The 25,354-nt window shown below is 28.9% G+C and overlaps 1 protein-coding gene across 14 annotated transcripts in view; it reads left to right on the forward strand.

Moving 5' to 3' along the window:
* spri (Src homology 2 domain-containing protein sprint) overlaps positions 1–24,825 on the forward strand; it is a 34,268-nt gene extending 9,443 nt beyond the window's left edge. For 4 of the 14 annotated variants that reach the window (XM_087406052.1, XM_087406051.1, XM_087406053.1 and 1 more), the window contains exons 3-16: positions 1,170–1,403; positions 4,749–4,866; positions 6,119–6,307; positions 7,810–7,994; positions 8,444–8,622; positions 8,910–9,005; positions 9,809–10,389; positions 11,289–11,928; positions 12,498–12,977; positions 13,286–13,752; positions 13,914–14,045; positions 14,594–14,836; positions 15,466–15,658; positions 18,229–24,825. In XM_087406052.1, coding sequence (XP_087262178.1) covers positions 1,264–1,403; positions 4,749–4,866; positions 6,119–6,307; positions 7,810–7,994; positions 8,444–8,622; positions 8,910–9,005; positions 9,809–10,389; positions 11,289–11,928; positions 12,498–12,977; positions 13,286–13,752; positions 13,914–14,045; positions 14,594–14,836; positions 15,466–15,658; positions 18,229–18,332 — 3,747 coding nt within the window. In that variant the 5' untranslated portion in view covers positions 1,170–1,263 and the 3' untranslated portion in view covers positions 18,333–24,825. Of the gene's footprint in view, positions 1–1,107; positions 1,404–3,409; positions 3,537–4,748; positions 4,867–6,118; positions 6,308–7,809; positions 7,995–8,443; positions 8,623–8,909; positions 9,006–9,808; positions 10,390–11,288; positions 11,929–12,497; positions 12,978–13,285; positions 13,753–13,913; positions 14,046–14,593; positions 14,837–15,465; positions 15,659–18,228 lie in introns of those variants that run through there. The other 10 variants (XM_087406054.1, XM_087406055.1, XM_087406064.1 and 7 more) reach the window with 8 other exon arrangements.
* The last annotated feature ends 529 nt before the right edge of the window (positions 24,826–25,354 follow it).

The following is a 25,354-nucleotide window of genomic DNA, read 5'->3' on the forward strand; positions in this document are numbered from 1 at the left end:
TGAATCTACAGATTTTCAGTACATTAAGATTTTTCTAATAGGACGTCTAATTGAACTTGTTTAAATTACTTGTCAATTTAATTTGTAACATTATTACAGTAATTTAGTTGCGTTTCTAAGTCTGAAAAATCAATTTGGAGTGCAGTTCAAATGACTATATATAAATTCAATAGAATTATTTAAGCACTAAAGATCCAACTATCGATCATTATGAATTTTATTTCCTATTGGTTGTATATTTATATGTATATACGATTCCTAATAAGATTCTTATTGTTACAAATCACTTCCGAAGAAAAGAAATACGCATGTTATATAAGTAGTAAGCTTTTCGAGGTCGAAATCAACGATACGTGTCAATCCATTGTTCCGTTTTATACATATATTTTTATATTATACTGTTTTCTGATGTATTCACTATCAAGGACAACGATGCGAAAAATAACATTCACTAGCCATGCTGAAAATATGAGGACCGGTGACTTCTATGACGAAGGTTGCTTATAGATATAAGAAAAGAAACGATGACGTGGCAAGAGAGTGAGAAACGTATTATTTTCGATATCGCTTTCGTGAATAAAAGAAGGTCTCAGGAGTGCATTCATGGATATTAGTTGGCCGAAAAATGAAAAAGAACATGACGGAAGTCGCCGGTCGACCGGTAAACACAATATCTTGTTCCCAGCTTTTTTGTTAACGTTGGAGCACCTTTTTCTCATCAATTTATAGCTCGATTGTTAGTAGCTATTATTGTTTTACGAAACTATTGGAACATTTTTAAACTATGATAAATATTTTTTGCTGTTATTAACTGCTGCAATTTAGGTTATACATATACATAATTATAATCTGAAATAAACAATTTCTGTTATAAACTGCAACTGTGCTTCCATTTTTTGGAACTTTCAAAATAATATTGGAAAATTATTAAATAATTAATAATTTAACATTTAGAAATTATAAATTACTTTTAACAAAGATTATGTACATTACTAAGATTATTTTTCTCATAATAAAATTCTCTTGGCAAATAAACTATCAATTATTAAAAATGAATTAACAATTTGCAACCGATATTTCACGACTTAACTGTTCATATCTCCATAGATCAATTTTCATTCATTTTGAAGCCCAATCGAGTAATCAAACAGAATCTGTTTTTTCTAAAGAATTCCAAAAGGTTGAATCTTGCATCAGTGCGTCTATAAAATGCTGATCATCGTCGTTCAATCGTGAGAAATTCGATTGTGGATTCTTACCATAATGTTACCGCCAATCATCGGCAACATTAACAACAGTGATATACTGACATTGTACACGAATCCCGACAATGGCGACGGCCGAAACATGGTGGCAACACGAACAGTTAACAGAAGTCGCTATGCAGAAATTGGTGTTAAAAGGTAAATCGTTTTATAAAAAGAGCAAGAATGTGAGATATAGATAGATATTTCGACTAATCTTCCGAGAATGATTCACGTTCGGTTGCCATTAATTTCGGCAGAAATATTATTGGATATTAAATTTCCCGCTCTTGCCGATCTATCGACACTATCGATAGAGAGTAGCCATTTTGTTCTCTCGTGATACTTTCTCTCGCGATACTGTTTTATATTTACATGTATTAACTCCTAACTTTCTGTGTGTATCATTCCACGTTGCGATATTCATAAAAGATATTTTAATTAATTGGTTAATCCGGTTTGATTGAATATTTTGTTTTTTATACCACTGCAACGTGCTTCTGAATTCATTCATTTTCACGTTTCAAAGCTGTTTCTGAATTTTCACAATTCAAGGAACAGTGTGCATCAAAAATGAAGGCATTCATCGGCAAAATTTCCTTTGAGATCGGACAGATATATTTTCTGCAAACCGACTGCTTTTTTTTGTATTTCAGCTGGACTTAAGAAGGATAGGTTGATGACGAAAGCGAATTTTCTGTGAAATCGCTAATATGCATTATGTCGTTTTTTAAACTTGCTAAGCTTTTTAATTTGCTTGCAATCCGTTATAACCATCTGACATATTAACAGCATGTCGTAAGATTGTCTTCGACAGTTCGCTATGCCAATTTCGAATTTATTTAATGTGTCAGTTACTGCCATTGTCTTTGCTGAATGGCCGGTGTTCAGAATAAATTCGAGGAAGCGCTCAGTAGATGAACCCGGTGAACCATCATCTAGTCCATATCGGAAGACGAACGTTAATCGACGTGTAATATGTCGGGCGTAGAATCGACAATAATCGAAAAAAATATTTTCCTGATTTCATCTCAGCAGCAATTGAATTTGTGACTTTATTCACCATTAACTGAATAAATTCTTCGCAAATAGTAGAAAAGAAGTAATTGATGTGACTACTGTCTGAATTGCCTTATCGAGAAATATGATCAGTCCAAAATGGATCAAATTCTGCAATTAGTTCTAATGATATTAGATAATTTCCATTCTGTAGGGATTCAAATTTTTCATCGCATCTTCTGAAAGAAAGACGCGAAGTAAGAGCTTTTACAGTTGTCACTACGCGATTTAATACATTTCTCAAATATACTTTTTTTTTTTATCGAGTTGAACTGTCAGTTTTCGATCTAAGCGACTACCAATATTTTCCCTTTTTCTAAAATTTAATATGGATAATTTATGACCCCATGGATTTTCACGAGATGCTATCCGACTAAACACATTTTTCTAATCGTTAAATCTTTTTTTGTTATTAAATTGAGATGCTCCAAATGCAAGACATAGTCCATACACTCTATCAATTGAGAGTAAATTAGTCAGTGACGAAGGCTTTTTTTACTATTTAAAAGATGACGTTTAAACAATGATTTGATAAGTAGCGTGTTCTCTGGTCTTGTACACATGCTTATTATTGTGAACAAAATCTACAGGTGCGTTTTGTTTCATGCCGTGAATTGCTAAATATTTCCTCGTGCGATCATTAATTATCCATTCAGTTCCCAAGCAGAACAACAAGTCACGATAACGTCAAAATGACATTAAAATGAATCGAAAATGATTGAAAAATGATTTTTAATCATCATTTTGGAGTCATTTTGGCTCAGATAGCTTTTATTGCTTAAGTTCTTGAGCGATAAACGTTGCTTGAAGAATATCTGCATTTGCACCGTAAGAAGCTTCAGAAGTTTCAGGAAGCGAAGATTTACAAATACTGTATTGGCACTTGGGGGAGAAAGACTAGATTCATTTTCTTAGTTACTTTTATTTTCTTCTGATTTAATAACAAAAAATGAATTGCTTTTTTAATTTCTTCATTGTTTTTCTCCAAAGATTCGTTAGCACGCTTTCTGCACTGAGATTTTCTCACTAAGATTTTCCTTTTCCCGTTACTCATTTTGAAGTTGATGAACTGAAGGCTTTATATAAAATTTGATTCGCTCATAAAGTGCAACACTTTAGGAAGTCGCTACAGTGATGCGAGACAGCAGTCCTAAGCAGCACGCAGTCCCAAGCAGCAACATGTATAGAGTATCATATAGGTTGGTACACGACCGATATGACGCATACGCGAACGTACGTATTGCTGGATTCATATTTGGTGCATTCAGAACGACAACCGCTCATTGACCGCTCAATGAGTTCTTTCATTTGATTGATTTATATTTTAGGATCTAATGGAATATGCCAATCAGGTGTAAGAGCTCACTGAATGTTCAGTGAACGGTTGTTATTTTGAATGCACCTACTGAATCCAGCATATACTCGTATGTATGTACACGGACATGAGTTAATGGATGTATTCAGTACTACAATTGCTCACTGAGCGCTCAGTGAGTTCTTGCTTTTGATTGGCATATTCCGTTAGATTTAAAAACATAGATCAAACAGATACAAAAGCTCACTGAGCGCTCAGTGAGCGGTCATAGTACTGAATGTACCCAATGGCTGCGTTCAGCGGACTCAATCGTTGAGTGAACGCTCGCTGTTATTGGTTCTTTTAGATCATCCAATCAGCATTTTAGATCTGGAAGAATATATCAATAGCAGCGAGTGCTCACTCAATTGTTGAGTCCGCTGAACGCAGCCAATGCTAAAGTTAGGAGATTAAAGCTCTACATATACCAAAATAGCGCATAAGACCTCTATTTTCGACCTACTATACCCTATATCAATAATATTAAGCACTTATTGAACTACAGACAACTAAATCGAAATGACGATCGAAATAGTCAATAGGAAGGTTGTCGGCATTTCGACACAGATAAAAAGAATGCGCTACTTTGGTAATATAGAACTTTATAGGAGATAATATTGGGTCACTATCTAACGGCAAAGCACAATGCGGGAATTTAAAAAAATCATTCTTTTGGAGAAAAAATAAAATGTACTTTTTCTTTAAGAAATCCTTAATTTTTACACTATTTCTATTATCTGTTCATTGTTTTATTGATAAAAGAATAATACATATTTCTATTCAATGAAAGAAAATTATTAGCTTACGCATATAGGCAGTATAGATATGTGGGAAGAGTGTAGCGCATCGGCATCATCGGTAATGTCAAAATGACGTTAAAATGAATCATATTAAATAATATTTTGAAGTCATCATTTTGATATTATAATGTCTTATTCTGCTTGGGTATATGAGCAGTGAAGAAAGGGACTTTTCAACACGGAAAAAATATTACTTTATGCTGTTTCCATAACATGACTATTTCTACGTCGTAAAGCAATTTAAATAAGTGACAAATTGTAATTTTTTTTCTCTCTTTTTTGTTGTTGTAGGAATGATGTCTTCCTAGAACCGTATCTGCAACAGCACGAGACTGTTCAAGTGATCTCACCGAGCACTCCACCGTCAAATTCGCTGCAACATCAACCGATGCAGCTACATCATGTACAGGTAAGCTGTTAGAAAAGACGATATAAAAAAAAGTACGTTTTCTCAATTGTAAGTTGTAATGTCCGAATTATTTTTCCATTATTAATGCGCTTAAGGTAATCGACACTATATGGCATACATACGATTTATGAGTTTTTATTTATTTTTTTAAAGTCCAAAATTAAAAATTGATCGTCAAATTCAAAAAAGTTAATATTTCTCAATATTAGAAAAAGTATGAGACTTTTTCAAATATTTACATGGATGCAGTAAAAATTTTAAGAAAGAATAAAATTTAATCCATTTTGAATATACATAAGTATACAATATGGTTTAAGTTTATGTTTTCCTCTTTTTCGCATAGAAATGGAAAATAAAATGAACCAAAGAAATAAATAAACGCTCCTTGTCAAAATATGTAAATCTCTTTTATTGTTTCAAACTATGGATTCTAATTCACTTGCCAAACATTGCGAAGATAAATAAGTAGACAAGTTAATTGTCTACTTATTATTTATAGTTATTTTGTGAAAATAACTTAATATTTATAATCTTGAAAGTAACATGAAAGTAACTTAATATTACTTTCATGTTACTTTCAAGATTATAAATTTATAAACATATTGATATTGATATTTACTGACCTGTAAACACATACAAACAACTATTTTGCAAATAATTAACTTGTTTACTTATTTATCTTTGCAATGTCTGGTAAGTGAATTAGAATCCATAGTTTGAAACAATAAAAGAGATTTACATATTTTGAGGAGGAGCGTTTATTTATTGCTACTGCCATGATGCGCAACACATATGTAAAACGTAGCTTATACGTTCTAAAGTGTGTACACCTTAGTTAACTTATACTTTCTTCAATTTTATAACTTCCAAAGTTGATCAAAGTTGATTTTGAAACGCATCCTTGTTGATAATTTAGAAGAAAGAAAAAAAAACTGACAATAAATAATTGAATGTGACTACGATATTTAAAAGAACGCTTAACATGAAATACGACGTATTTAATTTCTCTTTTTTTTCCTAACAACATTTAATCTTAATAAATAGCATTTATTTAGGCAGTCATAAATAAAGAATATAAATAAAGAATATTTGAAAAAATCTGTTTAAAAGGACATATTTCGCACAAAATTCTGCAATCTTTTAACTTTAATATATTTTTTTTATAAAGCTACATGTTTAGTCTATTCTGATATATAATAAAGTTATTATTTTATTTACATTATATTAATATGATAACATTTTTTCTTATTAGAGCGAAGAATCGTTATCAGAAGAATCGGCTACTTCCGAAGTATCTTCAAGATCTATGGAAGATTCTGGCAGTGAAGTGGCTTGCGATATTTCCCTAATTGAAAGGCTTATACGCTCTCACCCAATCTGGTTTTTGCCGGATATCCAGAGAGCCGGGGCCTTTCATTTGTTACAGGGCAAAGAGGAAGGGGTAAGTGTAGGATTTGATAGAGATCAGAGAACTTCTCTATTCTTATTATTATATATTAGAAGTCAATAAATTCTTACTTTTAACATTTATTCATTCTTAATTTTATTCTGATAATTATTTATGTACAAGAATAACGAGTGGCACCGATTTGACGATTTAACTTCTTCACAGTGAACACAGTGAAAATGAGATTTACCTAGCAAACGAGAGTGGATTGAAATGAATTGAAATGGATTCAAATTTTCAGAAATATTTCACAAATGTTAAAATGAATGCTTTTCAATCTTGAATACATTTTTATTCATTTATAGGAATTGCATGGAGCATATCTCTATGCCTTTCAATCTAAAAATAATATTAGTTTTTTTGTGCATTGTGAATACTGTTCAATTCAAAATTTTGAAGAGGAAATACAGTTTTTCAATCCAATTGCATCCAAAAAAAGTATTTGCTATTTAAAATACGCATTCGGATAGAAAAAAATTTCAATCCATTTTAATTTATTCTCGTTTGCTGAGTACTACTATTGTCGTGAGCCTATGTGTGATGTGTAAAAAAGTTCGTTAGATTTCTATTATGATTTCAGTATTATAGTTTTTGAGATCGCTGAATCTAATTATGCGTGATATCATAATTATAAAGGATATAAATATAAATCATCTATTTGTTCCTCGAATCTAATAAATAAAAACTTTCTTATCAAAAGAAAGATTCAATTTGTGTATTGTAGAAAAATAAATATAAAAAACTAAATATAAAATTGTTGTTTCTTAAAAAATTTGTACATTTCATTTGTTTCATGAAATTCTAGATTATCGTTGTTCATTTTTCTATTTGCCATGTTTACCATTACCTAGCTGAGTTTTCTAATCCATCGATTGATCACTTGCATTATGCGTAAATGCAATTTTACGGAACAAAATTTATACATTTGTGCACAATGCGATTCATCAATGTGATGGATTAAAAAACTCGCCCTATATATGTATACAACACGATATAGCGGGTTTTATATAAAAGATTGATTTTTATCATACATCGTGCTTTAAAAGTATGGTCTTATGACAGCGCGTTATGACAATCTAATAAAAAATGATTGTCAAATCTCGTACTTATAGAGAAGTTATGGAACGATATAATAGAGACAATGGTGAAAGGGGGGAGGGAGGGGGAAGCACTTTATCCATACATTCTAGCATGGTGAAAAGACGCAAGGTGAGCTATTGCGCATAAATAGCAAAGGATGAGGGATATGACTTATCAATCAATCACGAGAGACCGATATGTGCGCGGAATTCAAATTTTGAAAATTTAGGTGCATCCCTTAATAAATAATGCCTCATATTAGAGAAATGAAAGAAATAGAGATTAAACATAATGTTTAATTTCTATTTCTATACTTTTCTATATCTTTAATATTTAATATTTACTTCTATTCCTAATATTTCTTCTGTTGTGTGTGTTCTTAATCATTGTTTATTTAAACATTTTCTTTGCTGCAGAATTTCGTGGTGCGACAATCAAGCCAAGGCAACACAATGGCTCTCTCAGTGAGATTGCCTGTGGGAAAAGGACCCTACATTGAACATTACCTGATCCAAGCCAACAAAGGCAAACTAAGTTTGGAAACGAGCGAGAATAGATTTGAAAATATCCCCTCGCTGATTGCGCACTACTCACAATGTTGGTAAGTGTTTTTCTTTTCTCTTTTTTATTTATACATGGATTTCCACCCCAGAAATAACAAATCATTGATATGTTTATGTGACAAACTATCATCTTTTTTTATACTTATAATCTCACATCTATAAAATTCATTCATTACAAATCGTGATTTTAATTATTTTTTATTCAAAAGTAATAAAAGGTACCACTATTGAATTCTTTTTAAATCATGTTTATCATTGATAAACATGAAAATGATTTTGAAACATGAATGATTCACGAGATCGTTATATATAATATTTGTGTAAAGAGTATTATTAACTTAAATAATAAATAACAACTCACACAGTCAAACAAGACTAAACGATCAAACTTGGATCTTTAGAGCTAAAACAATTCCGTGTGTACTCATATACCACAAATCTAATCCGGCAAATTTGAGTTTATCTGTATTTACTTCTGATTGACAAGCAGTGATGAATTGCCAGTGCAATTGACTTTACCGAGAGCAATGCGAGAGGCAAAAAATAGACAACAGTTATCATCGCTGGCATTGCTGGGCCAAGAATTTTGGCGATATCCAATGGCGAATCCGAAGCAACCAGAAAGCAGTAGCAGCAATACGTCTAGTCTTTGTAGTTTTCATGGGGGTGAGTTTTTTCTAATAATAATTCGCATAAATAATTTTAAAATAAATAAGATTAAAAAAATATTTTAAAAAATATTCTTTAAAAGGGAAAATTAAAAATTAAAATTAAAATAATTTTCTAATATAAAAAGTGATTTTTAAATAATTATAAGTTTTATTATAAATTAAATATTTGCTATTTTTATTTAGTTTATTAATTAAATGCGTGTTAAAGATTTACTCTCAAATAGCTTCCAAAGCTAAGCAAAAATTATAAACAAAAATATTTATAACAATCTTTTTCTGCAGATAACAATAGCCATATTAACAAGAACAATAACGTGAATACGCCGACCACGGAAAATATAGTGCTTAATCTGGCTCCAATATTATTCCACAATATACGTAAGATATTGACATTCTATTTTTCTTCTATTTTTATAGCATGTTTTGAATTATTCACATAGTGATTATTATTAAAAGTTTTATTTTTTAATTGAAATTTGATGACTTTATTTTTTATTATTTTAATCTAAGATTTTTTTTATTTTAAATGTACAAAATTATTGATTCTATTTTCTGATTCCATATTTAATAAGTATTATGTGTGTGTGTGTGTGTGTGTGTGTGTGTGTGTGTGTGTGTGTGTGTGTGCGCGCGCGCGCGCGCGCGTGTGTGTGTGTGTCAACTTATGTATAAACGAATAATATTTTAATACTTTTAAATATATTTTGCACTATACATACACACTTATACACAATTTCACATTTAAAAAAAATAAATATAATATATTAAACGTAACACAATCATTTGTGTATATATAAGTATGCACAGGTCGATAAATTATTTTTTGAACTACAATATCAAAAATTAAACAATATAGGTACAAGATAGATTTGAAAATCCTGTCTGTAAGATAATGTTATAAAGAAATGATAATATGGTAAAGAAATGAATAATTTAGTATACTATAAAAATGAATGTAATTATAGTATAATGATAAAGAAGTAATAAATAATTAAGTTTAAAAGAAAGCAATAATCGATATTGATTGCGATACTTAATACAAATTCTTCTTACTATTATCTCCGATTTATATTTGAAGTTATTGTAGTTTTTAAAAATCAAAGGCAGGACAAAAAATTTTTCCATAAAAAAATTCTAAAATGGTTTCAATCTAATTTATTTAATAAATTTTTTTTATGTAGATACCCCTTCTCCGACGAATACTGTCAATGCGATCACCTCGAAATTTGTATCATCATTGCCACGTCAGCCGCGTCCAACTCCGCCGAACACTCTCGATCTGACAACCTTCAACGAACCTTTGAATAATACCAAAAGAGATCGAATTTTATCATCAGATGACAAACTATCTCATAAATTAATCTCGCCAAATCTTGTGCAAAGTGTGCGTTGTCCTTCGCCGGTGATTTATAATGTGGAAAATAATATTTTGAATCCTAGACAGGACACTAGGAATTTTGATAATTTGAAAAGTCTGGATACACCAAAATTGACAACAGTTGAATTTACTAAGAGTTCAAGGAAGTTCACATCTATTTCGACTTTTCATCAAAATAACCTATCGTGCCTCACATCACCAGAATTAGCGGATAGTAGGAATATCATTACTGAGAATCAAGGAGCTAGGCAAAATATGAAGACACCGCCACCGCCTCCACCAAGATGGGCCAAATCTGGCATTAGTCAGAATCAGAATAACTTTACTGTAACTACGACGGTGACATTCAATATAAACCAAGGCAGCAATTTGAACACTTCACAGGTAAATTTTAAAAAGCGCATTCTTCTATAAAATTTTATAATTATTAAAATCGTTTTTAACAAGTTTTTAATTTAATAACACACCGTTTCTAATTTAAAAATATGTAATTATAATATAATAACGAATAAGTGAAGGTCATATTCAGTCAAGATCAGTGTCTAATAATATATTGCATGAATGTTTACAATTTTCAGTTCAAGCAAACTGTGTGTCGATTATTAATCTTGAAAAGTAGACTTAAATTGAACTTGCCTTGACACTGAATATGATTTTCTTCATTTATTTTTTTGAATTTTTTGATCTATTTTCACTTAATATTGTTTATTTACGTCGTCTAAAACACACATTTTTCTTACATATTCTGGTTATTATGATTAATATCACCACATGTCTCGATCAAATTGGTAAAACGCTATATGAAATTCGGGAAATCCAGATTTGAATTCCGGCTGAAGTGATATTTTTTGTAATAAATTATTTATAGTATTTTGAAGATGCTTATTATTAGATCCTAAGACTTTTAATATGAGTTTTTTCATTCAATTAGTGAACTTCTCGAATTTCCATTTTTATTTAATTTAGTATAATAAATTTTCATTTAATTTAGTATAATAAATTTTTTTATAATATGCTCATTTTTTATGTCGACGTGTTTTTATTTTATTTCATATCTTCTATTTAATTTTAAACTTTTAATGTAATTAATTGTATCTAATTTACAGATACACATATTTTATGTATATTTATTAGAATGCAATGTGTCTTATGTTGATTATTGTTATTGCTATAAATTAAGGTAATTAATAACTAAAGAATAAATCATTTATCTTTATTCCATTGAAATAGTTGCAACCATTTCATCTCTCTTTCTCTCTGTCTCTTTCTCTGTTTGTCAACAGCAAAACACACCATCGGATCCGAACACGTCACTATTGAGTCCTCAATCTGATAAATCTCTCAATTCCAATTTTTCCATTAAATCACCTCTTTCGCCTATCACTCCAGTTTTATCCCCTACTTCGAAGCTGATACCAAAAACACCCAATGTGCTCTCTCCAATTACTCCTTCTAGCACTAGCAAATCAAAAAAGCGACGAGATCGCGAGAACCGGAAAAACTCTCAACATTATCAAGAATCGGACATCTTGAACTCATATTACTGTAGTTCACCAGCCGATAAGATTTCCGATTATGAAGACATCTGGAACACGACTGACCAATCGACACAATCGACCTGGAATGACAAATTGAAAAATAACAGTGTCGCCTGCATTTCGCAGAATTGTATGAAAAATTCAAATGACCGTTTGATGAGTCCCAAAGAATCCGAAAGTCTTATCACTGAAAAATTTCCAGTACAAGAACAAATGATTCTAAAGAATGACGGATTTATCCTAAAAAATGATAAAATGGGATACAAAGAAAAAATGAATTCAGAATTTAGTAGTTTTAAACCTATTCTGGAGATGAAGAGTCCTGAACAGAACTCGCCAGAAGAGACTAATATAGGAAAACAACCTGATCTGCTATCTAGAGTTTGTAAGAGTCTATTAGATTATTATATAAAAGATTTGTATCAAACGGTAGCTTAATATTAAAGTCAATTCAAATAAAAAGAATTTATAATTGTATAAAAAAAGACCATTTGAAATAGAATAAATTTTGCAAACATAGAGTTTGACTCAACTTTGCACAAAAACTCCTTAGGAGGTCTAAATACTCACAGTTTCGAAAACCCACTTGCCTTCTTCAGTTAATTTTTGAATATATCATATGCCCTCTATGGTTTGATATATTTGGCGTAAACTTTGATGTGAATATGTAGACACTCTAATAAGAAATGTTTGTGCTAAGTTTCAGTCAAATCGTTAATTTTCCAAAAATTTTGCATATTTTTATCAATTACATTAATAAGATTTTAATATTCAAGAATTATTAAAGCAAGTATAATATTTATTTTTATTCGTTATTTTCTTGAATTTTATTTAATGATAAAGAATATTATGTGGAAAAATATTAAAATTAATAATGTTCTTTTCTTTCAATTACCGAAACTTATAATATTAAAAATTGTTTGTTTAAAGATTAAAAAAAAATCTTTTTTGCAGGCAGTGCCAACTCATTGAATAGTCCCAGTATGATGTCACCTCCAAGAAACAAATTGGGTCTTGTTTTAACGAAGTCAGAGAGCAACAGTCCTCAAACTCCCGAATGTAAACAGAGCAGTCCTTTCTATGCGGAACCAGCTGATACTATTGTTCAAAACGTCATTATAATTCCGAGAAGACGACCAATCAAAAATAATTCGGCGAACAATTACCGACATAGCGAACCAAGTTGGTTACAAATTCCGACAGGGAATAATGCTAATCAATTACATCCTATTAATTGCTGGGAGGAACCATCCGAAGAAATAGAAGACAAGACGCCATTAATATCGTCGTCAGTCGATAATCTAGCGAATAGATTGACTCAAACTAAGGAGACAAAAAAGATTCCTCGGGCGAAGCCTATCCAACCACCAAAGATCAGGACCAAGGTGTTTAATGACACTTCTTGGGCGATAGATTCTAGCTGGGAATTTATTGGTATGTTTTAATAGAATGTACTACTATAATTCTATCAAGGAAAGTTTATTTTTAAATTGCGTCAAATTCTCAATTGCTACCTTTTCTGTGTTACATTTTCTATATTAATTTTTACATAATATTGTATTACTTTATATGACATATTTATTTTGTATTAAATTAATACAAAAATTTGAATACATCGTTTGGGACACGTAAAATATATTCAATGAAATTTAACATAAATCTTTTAATTATATATTAAAATATTATAAATATGACTTATATTTTCTTTCAAGAAATTCTAAACTTAACGAAATCTTTTACAGTACCACCACGAGTACAAGTGCTTTCAAAAAATCGTGATCAGCTAAATGCGACTGGGGCGTCTATTAGAACTTATGCTCTTCAACTTGCAGCAGATAAAACTACAACTTTCTCGCAGAATATCGATAATTTCATTCAATGCACGCGAGAGAGCAAGGAAGCGATTCCGCATGTGGTAATGCGCAATATGCGTCAGTTTATGTCGGGTATGAAAAATTATCTGGTAAAACATGGCGAACGTGAATTCGAAAAGGAGGTAGAAAAAGAGCGATTGAAATTACGACCGAACGAGTTTTTGAATCTTGATGCGATTCTTGAAGATGTAATGATGGGTCTGGTGGTGCGACCCCTTCGAGAACATGTGTGCCGACTGTTCAATGAACATTATTTCGCCAGTGGAGCGCTGCAAACCTTAGCAGAAAACATTCAGCATGCCCAGGGCAAGACAATTCACGATCTCGGTGTTCAGGTGAGTAAATTATGGATCTATTACGTACAACACATTTATATCAAGAAATATAAGAGAACTTTAGAAACGCCAGAATAGCTTCATGAAATTCATAAAATTTATATTATATTGTGAAAAAGAAGGATTGACCTTATTAAATTTCAATTATTTTACGTATATAGTCGAAGATTATACCCCCTTCTGAAGAGAATCTGGAGCGAATTCTTAAATGCATCGAGCGATTGCAGAGAGCCGATTCTCCACTTGATAAATTAGAACATTTATTAGCAGCCATCTCAGCTATTTTCAATTCCGTAAGTTTTTCCAAAATTTTCTTCACATATTATTGTTTATAGAAACGTAAGCAATAACAATTTTCGAAAATATTTTTAATATTTGTCAATCTTTTTGTTACTTTTATCTTACTGTTATTTTTATACAAATTACTGAATATGTTATGCTATATAGAAATATACTTTATAATGTATTATGCATTATGTATTACATGATAGAACGTAATACTTAAAATTTTTACAACATTAACTAATTTACTGGTATTTACTGATAAGAGATACAAAACGCAGCACTAGTAATTTTTATAATGCTTTACTTCTTTTATTGGTAGTAGCCGAATCTATTTTCAACACATTATAAGAAATAAATGGTAAAAAAAAATCTGAATTTAAACAATTTCTTTTTGTATTCGGTATAAACTCCACCGCACAAATATGTATTGTTGTGTATACTTTAATCCCGGAAAATGATTTTCAAATCTAAAAAAGGAAAAAAGTAATTGCGACATGAAGTTATAAACGTTTGATCGTAGAACAGACTATAGATCCCCTTAATTGTAATTTTGTAGGTGAAGGAAGCTAACTTGGGCAAGCATATTAGACTGAGCGCCGACGATCTTTTACCGTTGGTAATCTGGGTTTTAGTACGTGGAAAAGTTGTGGACGCGGAGGTCGAAGCTGAGTACATGTGGGGTTTGCTACATGCTTCTCTTTTGAGTGGCGAAGGTGGCTATTACTTGACAACATTGTCGAGCGCAGTGCACGTTTTAAAGACCTTTAAATCCAATCAGAGCACCACGTCTCCATTAAACGTAAGTAATAAATATTGTTAATTGTATATCTCTTATGAATCGGATTATGTTAATATAAATAATAAATAATTATTATAACATCTATTTAAACGTAAAGTCATATAAGAGCAATTAATCTCCTATCATTGCCTTAAAATAAAATGTTTTATATGATTTCAAAAATTGGATATAGCATGTAATATGCGATTAGAACTTACTTCTTCTAAGAACACATTAAAAAGTAACAAGTGTGAGTTGAGATAAATATTAAAAATTGAGGCAATGTAATTCGCTTAAAATTATTATTTCGGACTTGAGTTCTTAAACAGAAAGTTCGATATTGGAAGCAGCTACATTTTTAAATAAAAAGCATCTAAATAAAAATAATGTGATAGTTATTATATTTGTATCTTGAAAATTTAGTGAAAAATATAAGGAAAACGTTGTTCATATCAAATATTCTTATTTCCTCTACAAAAAATCATTAAATTTTATTAAATTGGTGAGAGATATCTTTGTATCTTTTCTTGTTAGTACTGAAATACTATTTTTAATTATTATATAAATAAAATTGAGTTTTTAAAGAAAATTTATGAAAATATTTATCAAATTCAATTCGATATTTTTATGAAGATATCATTTTTTTTTAGGGATGTGGAACGCCGGATTGTTCACCTGTACTGCGGATTTTAGTACCAGATGAATTGCATGGTTCCTTAAATACTAGAACACTTCCAGTAAGACCCAACATGAATACTAAGGAAATTTGCCGTATTCTTGCGCATAAGATTAGATGCACAAATCCTCAGGATTATGGGCTTTTTAAACTGGTACAAGGAGAAGGTAAGTGTATTTAATGTAAAAATTAATTTAATATGACAGATATTACATCATAGATCATATATATGGTTCAACTTAACGTCCGGAAAGTAATGACAACGGAACTGTTTGTATTACTTTCATAGAGAAGATCAAGTTTTGACATTATTAAACTTTTTTAATATGTTATACTATTCTTCTCTCACTAATTTACAGTAGAGAAACTGTTGTCAATGCGCAATAATTTACAAGAAATCATTGTTTAAAATTGTTATGTACTTTATATATCCAGATTATAAGATTCCCCCCTAAGAAGGGTGCAAGTGATTGCCATATTGGGTGAAAGTGGTAAATTTTTTCTGAAAAAAAATTTTCTCTTTCTCTCTCTCTCTCTCTCTCTTTTTCGATAGCGATATTGAATTTTTATCTACTTAATTTATTGTATGCGTAACATTCTACATCCACATTAATGGATTTTCCGCTCACAGATCATTGCATAACTACGTCCATGTTAATTGAATTTTTTACTCAGTTTTTTGCAGTTTCATTGGTAACATGTAACTTAAGATGTTATATAACAGTTATATAACTGTTGCGTTATTATTATTATAAAATTACACTGTATTATGTTGTATATTAGCCTAATTTTAGTCCGAAAGTTCATCACAGATTTTGTAGGCATCACAATATTCAGTTGAAGACCCACTTTACTATAACGATGTTAGAGACAACAGGAGACCAATTGGCATACGTGTACAATGGATGTACTTGTTAAGGAAAAATTTTTAAATAATTATTCGTTTATTACTATATATGAAAAAAACATTACATTATTCAATTCGAAATTTGTATCAATCTCTGAAGAAAGAATAAGTACCCAGCGAACTATAATTGGCCTTTAAAGTGAATGAAAGGAGTTGGCATAACGATGCGAAATGAGCTTATAGCAGTATTTGTGTTGCCATTTGGTAAATAATCTCAGTTTTGCATAAGTTAATGGAATACATCATTGGCATATTGTTCGGATGAATGAAAAAGGTCGCTTGTGACACAGAAAATTGCACATCACTTTGCTTCTTGATTCCTTGAATGGATTTCCGACATTACTTAACTGCTATTCTTGAAAATAAAAAATTTTTTAAATATATTTTTTCGATTCTTTATCTGATAGTTTAAAGAATTTTTAAAAAGTTTATCATTAAATAAACAAATTGAAAACGAAATGTTTTTGTAATCATTCATTGTTCATCATTTTCTCATAATCTACAATATTTTTCCGTAAATTAAAAAAAGAATTCAGCTAACATTATTAGCAATAGAGTTATGAACTTTTACACAAAATAGTAATCAAATTATATCTCGATATTTATATCTTATTTATATCTCGATTAATTTTATAATAAAAAAATCCTTTGTTACAAAATTCTAATTTCCAGAGCATTATTGAGAAGCAAAAATTATAAAAAGCAAAAATTAAAAAGTGCAAAATTAAAAAAAATTTTAAGAAATTACTAATCCGCGGAATCACTATAATGAATAATTGTTTCATGATATCTTAAGATTAATTTAATAGTTTAATAGTTTTTATAATTTAATAGTTAATCTTAAATATAAGAACATTGACTGTGAATATCGATCAAAGATATCTAGATTGTTAATATCCTATCTTACATCACAATATTCTAGACAATTAAATGCCACTATGTTCAAGGGAAAATTATTGCGCATTTACATTACCCGTGTTAAGAGCTAATTAAAAATAAAGATCTCATATTTTCGATTCTAATTATCTCTTGGTGATAATTAAAAGAGAATATTTTGATGTGGAACATCAGCAATTTAGATATCTAAGGCTGATATTCATATAGTCCATCTTTAATTCAAAATCATTTTAAGTAAATGCCTTAAAATTCTAATACAGTTCTGTGTGGTTTATGGTGTCTTATAAGACTACTTAAGATGGCCTTAAATATAGGTAAATATACAATAAACATTGGTCTATGATCAAATATACAGACAAGTGGCTAAAATACTGGAGGCTTCGAATTTTAATTATCTTTTTAATTTTTTTTCCTGCATATTAAATAATTTACAATCAAATAAATGTAAGTTAATAAATCGATAATGAATAAATAAATAAATTTTATTAACTTATTAAATAAATTTTATCAATTTATAAATGTATTAGGACCACTGAAAATTCCATATAGAAGTTGAACCATGTATAAAATTATATTTTTCGTTTAATATAAAACATTATAGGAAAGATTTTTTTGAGCAAGAAAAATTTATAAATGAGATAATCAAATAAACATTCTTATCTTATTTTAATTATTGATAATAATTTTTGCATTTAAATATATCTTGCAATTAGAAAATGTACGTTTGGTCTCGTTTGTTACACATCTATTTTTATCATTATTCTTACAATGTTAATATAAATATAATTATTGCATTAATTATTGATAATATTTGTCAACTAGTCATTAATAATGATTAGTTAATTGTATAATATTTTGTATAATAATTATTTTTAAATTATAATATACTTAATTAATTTGTAATAATTTACTTTTTGCCGGAAATTGTTTTAGAAACGTTGCTCGGAGATCATGAATGTCCACAGGAACTCTCTCACTGCCTTTTTGCCTATAAGCGAATCGATGCCAAGATAGCATGGCCCAAGACCAGCTCTTAAGCATATTTTATTAATTTAAAATTAATTTCTAGATATCTCTGTCATAAGCCAATATTTTTCAAGATATAAACATTATATGTCTTGAAAACAGAAATTTATTGAAAAAAAATTCTATATTTTTTCAGCAAAAATATCTCTTTCAAAATTTTGGATATTGAGTCATTTAATGTCATTTAATATTGTTTATTGTTCAAGAATTTTTGATAGAACCATTTCGATAGAAATTCTCTTAGCATTGAATGAAATGGTCATCAAGAAAAGAAAAGAAATAAAATAAATTTCATCTAAATTTTTTAATTAGTTCACAGAGAAATTAAACAATACGATGTATAATTGTTGATTTTTTTATATTTTAATCCTCAGTAGATAAATACAGTATAATAACTTGGGTTCTATAGAACATTAAAAATAATAATAAAATATAATATAAAATTATATCTTTTTAAAAATTAATATACCTTTTTCATATTCTTTTACACGATAGAATAAAGTAATGATAAGTATAGTATAAGATTTTCTTATCTAATGTCTATATACATATATAATAAGTAATGATGTATGTCTTATTCTCTCAAGTAAATTAATTTTTTTAATCTCTATTATTTTTTAATCTTGATGATTATTTTTAATGAAATCGTGTAAACGTGTAAAAGTTAATAATAAAAATGAAGTATATAGATGTTTGCGGTTTCTAACATCTCAAATTTAATCTTTTTATTTAGCAAAATATTATAAAGATATGACACCTACTGAGGGTTAACATATTCATTTATACTAATTGAAAATATTGATGTCAGCTACAGCATTATTGTAAACAAAATTATTTGTAACCAAAGCATTAATCGACTCGACGGAATTGACCATTGCTCAAACTGCATCAAATGTAGAAACAAAAAAACGTACAATTGTATACATGTGTGTGCGAAAAATTATAATTTTAAAATGCATATACATTTACAATTATACACAGGATACACGAGCGCGTGCGAAACACATAATTTCACACACATACAGTGCATGTCAAAAGTTCTGAAATGGTTAATTATCATAGAAAATATTAGTATATATATATATATATATATATATATATATATATATATATATATATAGTGGAAAAATGTTTCATACAAATATTACATAATACAGTTTCAACAAATGTATCAAACAGCAATAGCAAACAGCTATTTGATCTCGAGCGTAAGTATGGAGAAATTTTCAAAGTTAACTTTGAAATTTTTAATAGAAATTCCCACGTTTTACTAATATTCATGTAACTGACATCAAGACTTTTTTAAAATAAACTTCTTTTGGTTAAGTATTTTTCAAGATATGAGTCGACATCTGAACAAAGTTCAAAGTGTCCGATTAGATAATATTAAGGCTACTGAGTCACCATAGCCTATTAAGCTATTGAATCACCAGAAGCAAAAAATTACACGTTAATTTTTATTACATGCCAATTATAAATTTATAAATAAAAACAATTTGGATAAAACAAAATAGTGAGATGCTTTAAAACACCGGTATCTAAATTTGTTAATTCATTCAAAATACTTAATCAAAAGGAATATCATTGTAGTGTTTTAAAGAAATCTTAGGGATCTATTCTGTAATTCTTAACGACTTTTAATATTGTTAAATTGTAATTACGCAGCTATTTTACTGTATATAAAAAGCGCAATGACAATGTAACAATATCGTTAAGAGTTACAAAATAGGGCCCTAACTACAAGAATAAAAAATGGAAATTTCCATTTGATTTATTTGTTGAAATCCTACAACTTTTGTATGAAATAATTTTCCAATATACCAATACTTTCTATGATAATTAGCCGTTCTGTAACTTTCAATATGCATTGTATATATATATGTGTATACGCAGGATTGGGAAAATTACTTTGTAAAAGTAATTAGTTACAGTTCCAGCTAATCTAGTGTTTTTCTGAAAAAGTAATTAGTTATCGTTACAAAGTTACAAATTCTGAAAAGTAGAACGTTGCAGTTAGTTACTTAAAACGAATCTTTACTTTTCAATGCCTTTCTGATAAATTTTTGTGACTTTATACAAAAAGTTATGCTATTCTGAATACGAAAATTGTATATTTCTAACATTACTAAATTATTTTATTTATTATACTAAATATTTGGTTATTTGCAATATTATAGAGCCTAGGATAGACCATCGAAAATGAAACAGACCGAATAATCCTTACAAAAATAATTTTTTGAAAAAAAATACAAATACAGTCGTTACAAAATCACAAATTTTCTGCTTTAAAAACAAAAATTCTTTTTTTTAAGAGAACTTGTGCTTTTAAATATTATTATTTTTATTAAAAACTACTATATTTTTTAAAATAATTTTTTAACGAGTGACTGTTAAAACTTCCTCAAGGTTAAATGCAATTCCCATATAGTACATTTGTATTATTCTAGCAATATTGCAGTAATATTGAAAATGTTGCAAGCTTTTGTGCTCTATGGAATTAAGTTACAGTCATTTAAAAAACGTAACTCTAAGAGTCATGGTAAAAAAAACTTAAGCAATAAAATGTAAACAGTAAAGAAATCATTATGTTGGCTACTGCTTACATTAAGGTCTTTACTGTGATTGGTCAATTTGCTTATTGCTTATGTTTTACTGATTAAGTCTTTTTTATGTATGGTTTTAGTCGTAACTTTATTATAAGTAACAAATTAATTCCCAATTCTCGTATACAATATATGATGTATTATGAAAGATCGTATTATATTCATTTGCTCAATATTGAATGCTTGTGGACGTTTGCAATAAAAAAAGGGAAGGATGCTGTTATTTGGAAGCGAATCTATCTTTTGAAAGAGTAAAATCGGATCTGTTATATAAATCCAGAGATCATAGGAAACATAATAAATTTATTTTATTAATTTATATAATTGAAACAACTTAATGTTTTGTCAATTAGATCATTATTATTGTTTATTTATTCATGATTATATATGATGTATAAAATAAGTGGCACAGTAAGTGGAGAAGGCTAGTATTATTCAATTTTACATACTATAGTTCGGAATCCCCTTATATGTATATTCAGAAAAATTATTTACAAGACTCATTCATCAAAATGTTCTCGGACAAGACGCAACTTATTTTCCATAAATTTACTATATTGAAAAAAATAAAAATCCGCGCGCGTAATAAATCACTTGTATTCTGTTTTAGTTTAATTTGATCTATCTATCCACAAGTGCTGCTTAATAATTATCGGACATTCTGCGCGTGCACACACACACGCACACACGACACACACACGCGCGCGCGCGCGCGCACGCACATACATTTTTACATTAACATTTTGTTTAATTTTTTATAACAGTATTATCATAGAGTTTAATTTTTTCCTAATTATTATGTAGGACAGAAATGAATTTCTTTAAGTTAATATTTCTGCAAAATTTTATTTCTCAATTAAACAAACTATTTACAATATAATAATATATTGACATATATGATCAATAATACACCGATAATCTCTGGATTTAAAGCTGGCTTTGCAAGTATTATACTTTATACATGTTATACGTGCATATACATATATGTATATACACATGTAATATGTATATTCATATATGTAGAAAAATAATACATATTATTATACTTTATATATGTACACACACACACACACACACACACACACACACACACACACACAGGGTAAGGCAAAAATACCGAAATCTAGGAATATCTAGGAAAATGTAAGTTTTACGAAAAAGTGTTTCAAAAGTTGTTAATGGAAAAATATTTTGTTATAATGCTTTGAAAACACTGCAGAGATAATCTACAAGAATATGCAATAAAAAATGAGAATAATTTTATTTAAAAAAATTCGATTTGATCTTCACTTGGCGACGCTACCTAAGGTCAAACCAATAAGACTACAGCCACGTTCAGAATCATCGCACCTAGACCTTAATCCTAATTGTTCACTAACTTAAACAAGGATAAGACAAAATCTGGGTGTGCACCTGGATGATGATTCTGAACGCAACCTATTAAAAAAGTTATGTAAATCATACAACTTTTGTCTTTTCTGTAAAAACTTATATTTTCCGATATTCAAGGGAGTTTCAGTATTTTTGCTTATCCTATACACACAACACACAACACAACACAACACACACACACATACACACACACACACACACACAATATATATATATATATATATATATATATATATATATATATATATAATATACATATAAAGTGATTCATTTAATTTTAACAAATAGTTTGGAAAATATGGAAGATACGAAAAAACGTTTCAGACAAAAGTGAATTTCAAGAGGAACATATTTTGATCATGTTATTTTTTTCCAGATGAAAGCACCACAAAGATCATTCTTTTTTTTTTAAATGGAATTATTTTTTTACTTAATATTAGCTGCACGGGATCGTTAAATTATCGGATATCAGATACGGATATCCGACGTCAAATTCTTTTCGGATATCCGATATCCGGTTAGATATCCAGTAGACCAATTATCCGATTGAATCGGATATTTGGTAGTAGACCAATTATCTGATTGAATCGGATATTTCCCCAGATATCCTGCCGGATATCTGGAAGAAAGCTTTCAAAAAAAAGGAAAAATAGCGATAATAATTTTCTTTATCTTTCCAACGTGAACAAAAAAAGAGGAAAGATGAACTGTACAAGAAATTCAGTTGAAAAGAATAAAATTCTGCATAAATGAAGAAAACTATTAATATAAAATTTCCGCAGGATATATTATCAAATATTAATGATATTCGACTCTCCGGCTGGATAATAAAAAGGTGTAGGATGGCCGAGTATGGGATATTTCTCGGATATTCGGTGCATCCCTAACATGATTCCTCTAATTATTCTACATTTAAAAGTATTAAGGTAGGATATAAAAAAATCAATAGTTTACGAGGTATTTTATATTTTATTTTGGCATATTTTGACATATTTTGACAAAATATTAAATATGTCGTAAACTATTAATTTTTTGATATCTCTATCTTAATACTATCTTTGATATCTCTACCTTAATTTTTATAGGCAGAATAATTAGAACAATCATATTATATGAAAAAGGTCATATAATTCTATTTAAAAAAAGTGAATTATCTTCTTATCGTTTTGTCGCTTCTACTTAGAAAAATAAATAATGTAATTAAAATGTGTCCCTCTCGAAATCATTCCATTTTTGCCTAAAATGTTTTTCGTATCTTTTATATTTTTCGAAACATTGTGTATTAAAATTAAAATGAATTATTTTGTATAAACATATATATGTACACACACACATATATATATATATATATATAATATATATATATATATATATATATGCGTATGTATATGTATATAGAAAAAGTAATATACACATTTTTTCATAATATACATATGAAATGATGTGCAAATTGCTATACGTTTTCTATGATATCGAGTGACAAATATAACTAATGAGAAAACATCTTGATTTGTGTGCGAAATTTAGAATAGAAAGCAAAGAAGACTAGCTTAGATATCTTATTTCAAGTATTTTCTACAAGACGAAAAATCACAAATTCTAATAAGAATCCGTAATAAGCAATCCGTATTCTAAGGCAAATTTCATATATTTATTATTGCATGTGTAGACCGATTTTCATTCATATTTTTCGCATGCGTTTTTCAGCAAATAAGCTAATGTTATTTATAGTCATTTTGATGCCATTTTGATGATACAGATGTCATTTTGATGATATAGATGTTATTTTGACGATACAGATGTCAGTTTGATGTCAAAATAACGATAAATAACATTAACTTGATTGTTGGATTCTCTCTTAATGTTTTTTTTCTTCCCGCAAAAGAATTTGCTAGGCTGATTTTTAAATTTAGAAGGCTGTGTGTAATTCATACGTGTCAATAAAATTGCGAGATAAAGAATGATAATGTTACATGTGCAATAATGTATAATTCCTTATAATCAGCATATAATAAAAAATATAACGAAATGTTGACTACTATTTAAATTCAGAAGAAATTGAATTTTTAAATTTGCAGACATATGCTAGAAGTATTTTGTTACAGAGAATCGCATAAATCAGCCTCGCATTCTTTTAATGTCTTTTATAATTTATACATTTGTTAAATATGTAATAATAGTTAGCAATTTATAAATGCGCATTAACCCATATAATTTATTATATGCTTTTACATCATAACATATCTTAATCTTTACGTAAACATGTTTATCTTTCTTTATGATAACGAACGCGATAGTTCTAATGTTAATAATATTCTTCTAAAATGCTAGTCAAACCGATACAAATCGGAAAAATTTATTAAAAATTATATTTAAGTAAACCAACGTTTTATTTGTTAAATAAATCTGTACCACTAATTGATTATGATTACACCACTTTTATCATTAATAATTATTATTATCACTATAATATGTAAGTATATGCTCAATAAATTTTTTAATACTCAAATGGATTCATTTATTTAAGAAATTATTAATCCAATCCCTAGGATTCTTTATTACATTAGATTCAATAGAGTTACAGAAGGAAGCATGAGAGGACGCAACTGACACCTATCTCGTGAATTAATGTCCTAAGACGTACGCTACGTGTTGGCATCATTTCATGTTTTAATCATGTTAGCCTTGTTCGTAGAACGTTAAACAAGGATAAAATAATACATCATGGGCATTACGCATGCAACGCGTACAGCTATTCTATTGCATTATAGTATATATTTTGTATGTTTAATTAAATACATTATTCAGTCTCAATTTTTTATATAATTTGAAAATTTCTAATAACCTATAATCCAAATTATCTTGCTTTATCCTATGCGGAGATCAATTGCCTCTATATATACGTGTATACTTATTATGTATGTACGTGTATAAAATATAAAGCGAAGCTGGAAATTTCATAAACGTAAGCGATTTACGTCACCGATTATATAATAACAGTTTGTAATGGTGGAAGTTATTTCATGTATGCAGCATCA

This window comes from Acromyrmex echinatior, chromosome 4, assembly GCF_024713525.1.
Source record: "Acromyrmex echinatior isolate Ae372 chromosome 4, ASM2471352v2, whole genome shotgun sequence".
NCBI lineage: Eukaryota > Metazoa > Arthropoda > Insecta > Hymenoptera > Formicidae > Acromyrmex > Acromyrmex echinatior.